Source organism: Rhopilema esculentum, unplaced genomic scaffold, assembly GCF_057945365.1.
Source record: "Rhopilema esculentum isolate cy_ngs unplaced genomic scaffold, ASM5794536v1 HiC_scaffold_34, whole genome shotgun sequence".
Lineage (NCBI taxonomy): Eukaryota > Metazoa > Cnidaria > Scyphozoa > Rhizostomeae > Rhizostomatidae > Rhopilema > Rhopilema esculentum.
Window position 1 is genome coordinate 1,166,546 of NW_028300845.1, and position 13,778 is coordinate 1,180,323.

At 35.6% G+C, this 13,778-nt stretch overlaps 1 protein-coding gene across 8 annotated transcripts in view; it reads left to right on the forward strand.

Annotated features, from left to right (window-relative positions):
- Positions 1-12,185, forward strand: part of LOC135684566 (alpha-1A adrenergic receptor) — a 49,684-nt gene extending 37,499 nt beyond the window's left edge. For all 8 annotated transcript variants that reach the window (XM_065200180.2, XM_065200184.2, XM_089115514.1 and 5 more), the window contains one exon: positions 7,866-12,185. In XM_065200180.2, the coding sequence (XP_065056252.2) occupies positions 7,915-9,153 (1,239 nt within the window). In that variant the 5' untranslated portion in view covers positions 7,866-7,914 and the 3' untranslated portion in view covers positions 9,154-12,185. The remainder of the gene's footprint in view (positions 1-7,865) is intronic.
- The last annotated feature ends 1,593 nt before the right edge of the window (positions 12,186-13,778 follow it).

Genomic DNA, 13,778 nt, shown 5'->3' on the forward strand with positions numbered 1-13,778 from the left:
TAATACTGATGACGAGCATAGAATCGAATGTCTTGTTATTTTGATTTAGAAAATTCAGGAATGATTTAAAAGTTCTTTGAATGGAGGTTTATGAGAGTTGACAGCCAATTGTTTCATATAAACGTAAGCAAACTCTAATGGTTCTAATTAAAAAAGTTTTATTCCATGAATTTTTTATTTTCTAGATTTTACACCAATAAATAGAATCTTTATAATCGATTATCATCTATATGTTGCAAATGGAAAGATGCTTTAATGAATGGGGGACACCTCTTAATAAGTAAGATAGAGCAATAAGTTCAAGTTTTTGAAGGGCAGGGGAAAATAGTCCACTAGCAGCTATCCGTAGGTTCCTTAAAGGCCATTATTTTTTGCCATTAGGGCTTGGGCTATAATTAGTACTTTAACGTTTGTTATGATGTGATGATAACAAATCAGAACTAGATAATTTCGCTTTCTCCGTGCGCCTTTGAAATCACGGGATACGATATCAGTGAAACATATCAAGTTCAATATGAAAATCTTTTCAGCTAAAGTCAGAACTGGCACTTAAATTTTATCTTGAATTTATGGCTTGATGATAAGAATGTTTTTGTTATATTCCCAAGCGTTAATGACGTTTAGCGATTAGAAGAAGAAACAGAGGAATGAAATTTTGCAATGTTGCGTTAACAAGATAATTACAAAAAATATAGTGAATTAGACAAAAATTATGGACATTATCATAATAAATATGATTATTCAACTAAAAAGCATGCTGAAGTCACCATTTAAAAGGAAAGCAATTTCCGAAATCATGTTTGTTGCGGCACAAACAGAGCAGTTAAATCAAAAGATGGCCGTTGCATTAAGAATGACTGGAGTTTCATTCAATATTAATAATAAGAAGCCTTCTAAGCTCCGTTTCTCATTATTGCTCCTGTGCATCTTGAGAGTAAGAGAACTCTCGTATGCACCTTATAAACCCTGCTTAATTCTAACCAGAAATACTCTATGTCGAATGGTAGTTACCCACAGTGCCCTGCAATGTAGAATAAAACACCAAAAGCTATCGTAAATGACTGTAGCGGAATGGTCTCCTTTAAATAATCAGTAGCCAATGCTTTGTTCCTGCGACGAAAACCTTGTCCAAGTCACACCCAACCTTGGAGCTGTTGTTCGATCCAACAACACGTCGAAACAAGACATTTGTGCATTGCGCGGGACAGGATGATAATTTTTTAACTGCAAAAAACAGTAATCTGTTAACAGCGGTGATTCCTATGCAAGGAAACAGTCAATAGAAAGATAGGAACAGATAAACTTGGCAATCAAAACTCGAGCAAACAGAAGTGTAGGAATTCTCAATCCAAGGTAAACAAGGAGAAATTTCCAGACTGGGTCATATCTAAAAGACCGATTTTTAGACGTGGGCAAGAAATTGAAAGCACCTAAAATTGGTAAAATATGAATTGCATTTTTCTGCTATAAATTAAAGTTATGCAGCAGTCAATTTTATGATCCAGTTAAATTTTGATGATTGTTTCGCAGAAACGGTTGAGTACTTAAAATCTCCAGTGCAAATTCTCTGATTTTTGTAATCTCTTTTTCTGCGATTCTTCAGTGTTAGCAATGGTGTAATCACACTGGTCATTAGCAGTTTAAGAGAGACAGTTTTGGCGTAAGCACCCTTTTTAACAGAGCAACCCCTCTCCGCCAAATAAGAATAGAACAAACATCTAAAAAGCTGTTGCATACAACATTTGGCATCAATTGTTATAAAATTGCTATTAAATTAACAGAGGGTTCAATCCTACTGTACTCATTGCCCTTGTCTCTAAATATACCTGTTATATTAACCGCTTTTAAAGCTTGGTGAGGACAAAGCAGTGACTGACACAGTACTGTCGATCGGCAGCCTACAAACGACACGTCGTCTTTTCAACCAAGAGATTGTTATTTCGAAAAAAAATCATTAGAAAATTAAAGCTTAGTTTATATGGAATTATACCCAGTAACTGTGCTGACATTAAGGCTGAAAAGCTTATAAATGATTATATCATTTCAAGAAATTTCTAACTGTAGCCAAGCAACGTCTGCTTGAAATGCTTTTTCGTTAAATAATCGCCTAATCACATACGTATATTTCCATAGAATGTGGCTCTTTTCTAATCATGCAAAATTCCATTTGATTATCATTTAAATAATTACATTCAAACATCAGTATTTGGGCCTTTAATCTGTGATACTTTTGGTTTTGATGTTTACAGTAGAAGAATTGACAAATTATTAAGGATTTATACACAACCAGCTGTCACTATTCAACTTACAGAACTTGAACTATGAAGTTTATATTACATGGCAGAAACAAAATTTATTTTCTATTCGTGAAATTTATGAATGATTGATAAAAAGCTCCACTGTTAGCATCGTAAGTGGTTTTTATAAATAATTGAGCTTATATTATTTCGGATTACTCTTTTGGTAACAGTTCAGCACAACTTGGCTCACAAGAAAGACTTGATAAGAATCCTTCTTCCAATAGATTTTTTTGGTTTTGCTTGCAGTTTAAACGATAATAAGCTGTTTTCTCTCAAATTCTAGCAACATACGAACAACCTCTTTTACTTAATGGTTCTTTCTTAAACACTTTTAGTCGCTGTTTGATTTAAGTGAAGTTGGATTCTTTTAACAGTTTGCAAAATTAAACAACAGATACTCTAGAGATATATCAGGGAGCCACAAATTCCTTTTCATATCCTTATAAATACCACAACTCTTGTTCGCCGTGGAAGTTTCCAACTACATATCTTTTAACGGCTTATCTTGAATAAGAAGAAAAGGCCAAATGACAAGTGATACAAAAGGATATTATCAATACTAATTCACATGATTGAAGTTTTAATGCATTTTGTGTAGTTTTTTCTTAAATATCAGCACACCGGATTAACTCTGCATGCTTGCCAAACTGATGTACAATTCTTCGTTTATCGCTTGCTGATTATCACATCAGTTATTCAAGCCCTAAGCAAACGTCAATTTATTTGTTTTCATTGCTTCAGTTTAATTATCAACTGCACGTTGTCAACCTTAGTTTCTCTTTAATAGATCCACTCAATATTGGCTAAACATATGACTATTTTTCATCAACCAGTTACAAGGCAAATCTGATTCTTAAGCTTATATTTATAGCCAAAGGCTATATTTTCTAAAAGTTTTGAATGATATTGCATATTTCTGTTGGTATTGTCCTACCTTAAAAACCACCGTGAAATTCATCGAGGCTTCCTGAGTAGGCTTCATGATGTTGGGAATAAGCCAGCTGTGAGGGAATCTGAATTGATTGACGAAATCTACTTAGCTGTTACAATGGGCTTAGCTGTTACAAAGAAATGCCACTCTAGGTAGTAATCCTGCTCAGTCTTGGACTACTGCATACTCGTCAGACATTCTGCTATCTTGTAAGTTTGCCTTCCCAGGAGAAGGATTTTTTACCACTTATTGCAGACCTTTCTAAGCAGCTCTTGCAAGATGTCTTGAAGGTTGATGTGCTCCAATTGTAGTCACCCTACAACCTTCCTCTCCCCTCAAGTCATGTGATTTTGTTCCAGAACTCATCTAAAGTCGTGACCAATGTTTTCCTGAAACCATCTCTTCCCTCCATAGCGTATATATGCTGTAACTCTTTACCTTCTTCTTGCTTTCTTGCTATTCTTCCTAAACTGAAAAAGGCAGCTTGATATCAGCTCCCTCTTTTTCTACCACCACCCTTCATTTCCCTTGTTAAGGCCTCGCAAGATGCACTTGCTCAATCCATACTCTTTCACTTCCAGAAGTCAAAGAATTAAAGTCAAAGTCAAAGATCTAAAAAATTAGCATTCATCAGTAAAAATCTGTGAATTATTTTGCTTTGTAAACCAAAAAATTCATTTCAATATGTTGTTATTTATACCTTCACTAACACTTGAAATAGCATTAAACACTGCTACCTTCAATGCAAAAAAGCAAAGGCCAAAATTGAAAAAGCAATTTATAGGCCTTGCCAATATATTTTTCGATGATGCCTACCTTTCATAACAGCCAAATATCTTCTAAAATAAGTGATAATTTTTTTCCGGAGGAAGAAGCTTGAAAATTCAGACTATTTTTAATTCACTTGTCAATATGTCGAGCGTACGTTCATAGTTGATGCAGTACCTACGCGTTAAATTTAGTATAGCTTCAGGCAGTGACGTAGATAGAAAAATTTATAGAAGGGCAAAAAGTTTAAATTTTCCGACAAAAATTTCATATGCATTTTACTTTTTCATAAATTCGAGCAAAGCATAACGACCTTGGTACTGAAATAATACCGGAGTAGCTTTTACAATGTGAAATAAAGCTCTTACCATTTTTTAAAGACTGGTGTCATAAGTTCCATTTCTTGAAGCTTTTTTCGGTCCTCTCCTCTAAAAAAGTATTTTTAAGTATCATACCTTATTGAAAGAGATGGCCAGTCTGATTCAGAACAACGACAGAAATCGTTATATTTACCTTTAAAAATCTTTTCACTCAGAGTGCAACACTTTTATAAAAAGACAGCCATGTTATATTTCTGACAGATCAGGAATTTTCCGGCAAAATAACAGTTTAACTTTACAGGGGGGTTTTCTACGCCATTGGCTTCCTTTCTAGCAACAAGAAGGCAGCAGATGTTTTTGTATCAACTTGCTTACACACACGTGACAATGGAATGGCTCTGGTCTGCTCAACTTTGTCAGTTGCAAAAACATTTCACTCTTTGAAAGGTTTGCTGTACACTAGAGATAGCTAAAGATGCTTATGTTCATTGATACTCGTTTGATCATCTTTAATTGATTCTCGCAGCTGATTTGAATAGATTAAAATGTAAAATTGGCTACGCACAAGATGTTACTTATGTGACCCATGCGGTGCGGCTCGCTTTTAGTAGCCATTGAGCTGCAACGCTGATTAGCTAGTGCTTTTTCTTCTAGAGCAGGCCAACTTCTTGTCTATCTAAAGACCATTTTCACGAGATATACAAATATGATATACACAAAAAGCTTATCAGAAATCCCAGAATGTTGACAAGAACACTTCAACATCAAATTCAACGCTTTAATCAACAATCTAGAATAATTCTTACATGTCAGAAAATGAAACTCCTACCCACACTGACCAATTTTTACGCGCATAATTAAAAAACTTCAATTTCAGAAAATAGGTTTATTATCAAGGCATCCTGCAGCTGGATGACTTTTCATACCAGCTAAAACAGCTCAAGGCCATCTTTACATGGTTTTACCAAGGTAGATCTTCAAGCTCATAGCACAATGATATTTTGAAACTCGAAACCATAACGGCTGCTTCTGTAGCCAGCAAATTACGATAAATCATTAACTCAGATTCAAAAAAGATTACTTTTCCAATAGATAAGTGTCTATTGGCGACTCAAATTAGATCTAGTTACGAAAGATGGTCAAAACAGTATCACAACGTATCGATCATAAGTTCTGGCTGTCAAACTGTTCCTACAGGTTCTTTATCGTGTGGAATTCGATTAAAGATCTTCGTTTCACATAAAGTATAGGGTGTTTCACATCACCGAGTTAGTACAGAGCGGAGCAGCTTTGCATGAGCTAGCCTTAAAAATTATCTACGACCAATGAAACAGGTCATGATAGAATTCCAAACCATTGTCTACTTTGCCCGTTCACTAGGCATTTTTAAGACTCCCTGGGACATCCAATCAAGTGAGCTTACGATTCAAATGTAATACGTTTGAGTCGGATAATCCTCTTTGCTGATGAGTTGTTTTCACACTTCTCATAACCTATATGAAGATTCATCTCTAAATTTGATTTGTGGAGACTTGAAACTGTGTAGCAATAATACTTCTTCACTTTACTGTATCTCCATTCTAAAGCAAAAATCTAAAGAAGATAAACAACATCTACATAGGCATCTTTGTGAATCAATTTTTTTGCTTTTGATCAGATTTTTTTGTATGTTGTTGATTAGATCAAAGGTTTGCTAAGTAATTCAAGATAAAACGCCTAAGATTGGATAACTTGATAGCTCGTTTGATATTGTTGGTGATTATTAAGCCTTGCAGTTCATATGGGTTTACCATTCAGTTCATTGATTTTAATGCTTTGCGACCTGGCTCTGATGTTTCAAATATATACATTATCAGCTATCTGGCCTACACGTGACGTGTAGATAGCGCTTCTCGCATTACGTTTTATAGAATTTTACTTGGGTTTGAATGATTTTCGTGCGGAAGATCTAAGCTGTTAAATACCGCTATTGTTCATCTGTAATTACCCGTCCAACCAAATCGATCACTAGCGAAATATCACGTCACTGAACTGTGACACTGCCGAAATCTCGTTTGTTGGGGAATTGAGCAAGGTCAGACAGAGCAATTTGCTATCAGAAAATTAATGCCCGACGCAGATGGTCATTATTTCAAGATAAGTCACAGTGGGGTCGGCGACTTAAAACGATATTATTATTTTGTTCGTGGTATATATCAGACTCATAAAGAAGAGCGACAGGATAGTTCATCGAAAACATGGTTCACTGGTACCAAAATTAGACCCAGTTTGTGATACCCTATTACATTGAGAATTGCACTGAATGACCGACGGAGTTCATCACACGGCTTCTTGTTAATAATTAAAAGAAATAAAATACTGTAATAAATTGCTATAAGTTGCAGATGGGAAAAGATTTACTCCGAACAAGAGCATTAGATTCATATTCTCTTATGCTTTACCTCATGCTCAATTTATAGATTTCCAAGAGACTTTAGATCGATACAAGTTATATGTATGTACTGGTCTAAGTATAAATCGCCTAGTGATTTGCAACATCGTGCTTACATTGTTTTCAGTGAAAGATACAATCATGATCGTTTGTCACTTCGATTTGTCTCAGAGCCATTCCCTTTCAGCTCTTTAATGATTGTCATACTTTGTAACCATCTTTTCTACATTTTACGCTTTTTGTGTATAGAGCAAAACGGTTTTAAGTTGCTACGCTGAGATTCGCGCTTAATGTGATCATTTGTAACTGATGACCTTTTAAGTGATTACTCTTAAAAACAAACATTTTTGCAATCAATCTATCGTCAACGAACGTTCAATTTCTGGTTAACTTATTTTTAATGCTATCGTGTTAGGTATTGTGCAATCTTTTTGCGTTTGTATACAAATAGGTAGCAGTAGTCAGTTGACATATGACCAAACTTCAGAGCTTCATTTAACTGTTGCACAATAACTTTTTACATCTTTAAAGCAAGTTTTATTCTAGCAGCATCTGTCCATTCTCTAAAACTGTCCCAGTCAAAAAGGTGCCAGATATGGATAGCACAAAAGTCCTTTTTGCAAGAAAATTGAATGCATTTGTCAATACTCTATAAACATAGCTGCTAACATTGATGTAAAAATACTTCCTTTAAACGTAGCTTCAAGATGCTGTGAAAGCTTTCTAGCATTTCATGTGGAGAGTTACAGAAAGACGTATGAATGTGTATAAAGGCATGGGAGACGTTCTCAATGGATTATGTTATATCCAAAGAAAACACAAATTTCTAAAAATTCAATGAGTTTGAATTTCCTAGAATGAGTTTGAATTTCCTAGAACGAGTTTGAATCTCATCCAAGGCTGCTAAAAGCAAAAAGGGTTTTACTAAATGGGATTATCCTACTCTCCTTGCATTAACACCTGCTTGATTTCTTGTTAGTGTGGAATTCCTCTCTTAGCCTAAACATTTCTTTAAAAGAAACCTATAGCAAACATTGCTCGATTAATGTTTAAAAAATATCCTTGTCTTTCTTTAATACTTACTTGTATTTGTATCTTTTCCATTTCTTTTCAAGGGGCATAAATATCATCGGAATTAACAAACGCATGCTCGATTGAAGAAAAATGGGCTACCTACACAGCATTATGCCAACAATTTCAACAGCTTTATCTACGGTCACAAACTTCACAAATTTCAGCTTCAATCTGCTCACCATAAGCAATGGCCCCACGCAGTTATCAGCTTTACCAAGCAGCGTCTCTACAGCCATTCCCCATTGGTCAACCATCAGCACACTACCAACAGCTTCACGAAAAACTAACACTACAGAAAAGCCAGAAGAAATAAGCATCATGGCAATCCATTTCCTGGGATTCTTCCTTATACTTTTGGCGGTTCTAGCAATAATTGGGAACTTCATTCTCATGGCTATCATAATATTTGTTCGAAAATTGCACTCAAAGACCCACATATTTATCGTGGATTTGACTGTAAGCGATATTCTTGTTGCTGTCACTGTCATGCCGATTGACATTGATAGGCTTATAAGACGTAAGTTCTTACACGATGTTGTCACGTGCGAGTTTGTCAGCGTCATGTTCTTCATGTCCCTCCCAGCAGCCGCTCTAAGCCTTTCCCTTTTGACCTTGGAGCGCTACATCACCCTAAGATACCCTCTCACCCACCTGAAAATTCTGACACGCTACCGCATTGTTGGGGCATTAGTCGTCAAGTGGGTTTATGTCATAATCGTCGCCAGCTTGCCTGCCATGGGATGGGTATACCGGCCAACTACTGTAGACAAGAACTGCAACTTATACTTCACCATACAGTACGCTGTATTTATGGTGACAGCAAATTTCATTCTTCCCTTGATAATAATTTTGGCGGCCAACATAGAGATTTTTCGTATTGCCAACAGTGCCGCATTGAAAATGCGAAAGTCGACAAGACGCAACGAGAAAAGGAGGGCCAGCCTGATCACTATTGGTGGTAATGTCAAAGCTGCAAAACGAATCATGCTTCTTGTTGGCCTCTTCCTCATATCCTGGGTTCCATACATCACCAACACAATTGTCTGCATGGTCCTTCGTACCTGTCATTCTCCTTTGGCCTTATGTATCGTCCTGACATTGAACTTTTCTAGTACTGCGATGAATCCAATATTGTATGGCCTGCTAAACAAAGATGTACGCCACGAAATTCGAAAGATTCTCAGAGAATTGTCAATGAAATGCACAAAAAACAGCTTCGACAAGCCCTTTCAACGTGCCAGCCATGCCGATTACAGCTATTCAGTGTCTGTGGCTACAGACAGAGAAGTGCTTAACGCCAAGGATGCAGCCCACGAAACGACATTTTGACATTTGTTCATTTGGATTGGATTGGCTGCAGAAAGTCATAACCTACAGGCTAAACCTTAAGAATCATCAATTTTCGGGCTTTTGTAACCCTAGTGTGAGATCTATCTGATTTATGTATATGGTTTCTTTATTTGCTTTGAAATTTAGTGTTTAGAAATCACGAAACTCTGGTACAAGCGTTATGACATCGTAACAAAACTTTAATATTTAGCATAGTAGGTTCTAGTCCTCATATCTATTCAAACTTTCATGAAGATCATTGGCTGTTACTTTCTCTAAAACAAATCTTAAAAAATGTTTCCATACTTTCCAAGAGTGTTTTTTCAGGATGTGATCAATGTGCAGGACAATATTGCTAATGTCGAAAAGAGTGTAAAGCGTATTCAGAAATTTCAAAGGTATGGCGCTCATCGTTGATTTTCTCGGTGTCAGTTCACCATTTGAAATAAAAATATTGGAATATAAAGGAGTTCATATCATTTGCAAAATGTAGACTTTCAATTCCATCCCAAAATCAAAAGTAGTAAATGCGCCAATTCAGTTCGTTATGGTAAGAATTTCTACTATTGAAATTACATTGAAATTTGCCCCTTCCAACACGAATAAATTTTTTTTTTGTATAAGTTGTGGCTACATGGGGTGGCTTGCGAAATTCCCAAGGTAGAAAGTGCAGGAGCTCGAGCCCTCAAGAACCCAGGTAGTTTGCGCCTATGATCAAAGTTTCTAAATGCTCCAAATGATCCTAAACTTTGATAAAGGCTTTTGTGCTAATCAAGACTATCAATAATTTAAGGACTGGCCTTTTATTTTATGCAAAAGTCATCAGTTGATCTTGAAGTTACATTTTAACACAAATCTCCAGCAGTGGTGCCGTGGAGGGGGCTCATGGGGGGCTTCAAGAGGCTCTGCCCCCTTGTTAAAATTCAAGGAAATTTTTGGGGACTCAGAAACAAGTGAATTCACATTTGGTTAGAAGAATTCTGTGTTGGCAACCCTGTTTTAAACTATAGATTTCTTATGAATGAGCAATCTCTTTTCAGTCTTTTTGTGTCACTGAATAGTTTGAGCAATCACTGTACACAATGGAGAGTTTTGAACATAAATGCAAATATATTGGGTGTGAAAAGGGTGTGGTCATGGATGTGGCTTCTTGAATCTGCCTACAGCAGTCCCTCTTCCTAACTTTGTAGGACGGCACCCCTGACCTCAAGGTTGTTTTATTTATAAAAATCTGATCAGTTCATGCAGTATTGCTATTGGCAATGCTTATTTGACTTGCCATCTTATTGAAACCTCTCTAACCTTACAACCGGTACAACTAGCCAGGTATGAGGTATGAGCCACTATGGCCAATATTTTCCTAGTGAAGGATATCTAAAAACAAATCAAACGATTCTCTGATGATAAACAAGATAATCTTCAGTGCTTAACTGGAAAATGGTACTGTGCGCATTATGTGAGTAATTAGCTGCTTAAAACAATTTGTGCCTCAAGAACTTGCAAGATGGTCTTTGAAGAATAAAATCAGTTTAATATATTCTAAAGATCACAACTTTAACGCAAGTCACTTCTCTATTAAAATGATTATGACAAAGAATAGCAAATCTGCTATGTAAGCGACGTATGCATAAACTCGACCTGCGTCTCATGTATAAAAAATGGTTAGATCATTTCCTTTGATATTGTAGATATAAATTGTGTATCCACTAATACTTAAGTATGTAACGTAGAAATAAATCATTTACTTTCTTTTTAGACTTCATTTGCAGCCTCTCTTAAAACAAGCTGCATGGTATTTACAGGCAGGTACCGCGCAGCCATCGGGCTAGTAAGGGCGATAACCCTCCCCTCCCCTCCCCCCATTTTTTTTAAATAATAGGTTAGATTTTTTTTTAGAAAGTTTACTCTAATGCAACTTTGAAAAGATTACTCTAACAGATCAGTAGAAGCAGTTCTTTTTGACTGGGAACCCTATTTTGTTCATTTTCTTGATCTCTTACTTTATTAAATCTGTTTTTATAGAAATTGATATCTTCTCTGAATCGAACTGTTTATAAAAAAAGTAGAAAGAAGCAAACATTTTCTAAAAGGGGCGTTTTCCGGCGTTTCTAAAGGGCGCGGCCTTAAAAAATTCGCGGTCACACCTTTTCAGCCCACCCACTTTTAGAATGGTGCGCGGTACCTATTTACAAATCTTTAACTTTATAGAAATAGATTACTGTTTCAAGCTGTTTTTTAATAATCTTACTGATAAAATATCAAAAAATCTTTTTATTGCAATTTCCATCTTCTGTGTGAAATAGAAAAAATTACGTTATAGAATACTTCCACTACTATGTTTTCAGATTTAGTATTTAATTCATTAAATACGACTACTTACATGTTTTCAGATTTAGTATTGTAAAGGAAAATATTTAATGTTGTTAGCTGGCCTAGCAGTAACTGTTGTAGCCGCTGTTGAGCTAGCAATATGATATCTGTATGTTAGTAGATGGGTTACATGTAGACTTGACATGATAGAGTCAAAGTACGATATCATCACTGCCTTTTTTATTTGAATTTCTCCTCCTTCTGGACAAAATTTTGATTATTGGAACTCAAGATAATTCAAAATAAACTTTATTGTACTTGAACATTTGTACTATCCGACTATGCCTGTGATAAAATTGGCAGAATTTTTTTCGAGGAATTTAATATCCTCTTATGTTGAATTGTGCTGCTGCGTGGCTAATGTAAGTCAAATTGTGTAGGTTTGCGAAGGTTCATTATAACGGCTCCGTCTTCTGAGTACTGGGTATAGGAACCCCATTCTTACAATAGAACAAGGGTTTTTCTGAGGTGGAGGAGCACCTCTGTCCATTTCCGCAAATTAATTTGTGGAGGTTTGCCACATGTACCAATTGTGATGACTAATGTATGTTTTCGAAAATCTTGAAATTTTCATACTATAAATCGATAAATATTTAAAACTTTCCACTGTAGCTTTAACCCTTATATTCATAATATTCAACCAAAGTGATGCTAAGAAATTCAACATACCGGGGCTGGTCCTTTCAAGACGGTGTACAACGATTGTATGTTACATGTAACAACTTACAAAGTGATGATCGGCATTGATAGGTGACATAAACCCATACTTACATGTTTTGGAAAAAATGTTACAAAAAATTACTCAAGACCCAACAGCCAGCTATTTAACAAGGTTGAGCATTGTTAATCAAATGTTATGTCTCTGAAATGTCTCGAATCTACCATATCGAGCCTGCATTGCAAAGTTATGAATCAGTAACCTAGGTCAAAGGTTGGCAGTTAATTTTTTACATGGGCCATATGAGAGACCTGAACTGTGTTAGACAGTCGAGACAACGACAACTTTCTTATAAGCAATGTTCCTTAGATTGTGCTATATCTTAACTTCTACTGGTTGATGTTTATATCTATGTTATATCTATTACGTAGATGTTTATATAAATATATGGAACTGATGTGTAAATTAACTAGGAAAATGCTTTTGAAAATTTTGTGTACTCATTGATGACACCCTCGCGAGGGCCGGATAGCGACTTTATAAGGGTCGTGTATGACCCGCGGGCCGTAAGATGCCCAGCTCTGGCCTAGATAGTTAGTGAAGGCATATTAAATTTACAGATAATAGTACAAGGATCGAGATGAATTACAATATGATATTTCACATGATATCAATACACTTGATACAATATGATATCAAGAAATAGATAGTAATTACTAGTATAAGATACGTTTGCAATAGCATATGTCAGCATAGTCCTGCGATGTTATTTTTTCTTTTTCAATCATTATTCAACAAAGGAGCAAAGCACACAAACTTTGAGTCCAGGAATGTTATAATCTTCTTTGCAACACATACATGTAACAATTTACACTGGTATTATGAGAAACATTGGCAGATGATAGATGATCGACTTTGATATGTGATACAGACAAGAAGGATAACAGTTGTGAAAATAGAAAGTTATCATTATCGTCATTTATGTAGGCTAATAACTAATTCTTCTTACTTTCAGCTAATCAAGGCCTACTATTTGCGTTTTATCCAAGTTACAATCTAATAAGAAATGAAATTATTAAAACTGAAATTGTAACGTATAAGGCCAATAATTTTAGAAACCCAACTCGTTAAGTTCAAGATTATCTTGTAAGAATACGTTGCCGCGTCTGCAACTGCTTATTTTTCCTGTCAAACATTTAATTGGCATTTTGGAAATGTTGAAGGTTTTGATTATTTCAATTTTTGCGGTGAAATTTGTGATGAATTCATCAATTTTTGCGGTGAATTCATTTGTGAATGATTTTATAACATCTATTACCATGTCTTATTACCATGTCTATTACCATGTCTTATATTGTAGGTAATAATTATTTCTCTAAAAGGTCCTGCAATTCATGCGGATTTAGATCAGATTTTGTTTACTTGATCTCAATCATAAGAAATTTTACGCTTCGTACATGGATTGACACTTTGGACAAGTTTACCACAAAAGAAGAAAAAAATCATTAGCGTACGCTTTGTGGCGCAATGACCTTTCCTGAATATGAGTTGGTCTTTGATTCAAGCTTCTTACATTTAAAAAGTAGGCAGTGGCTAC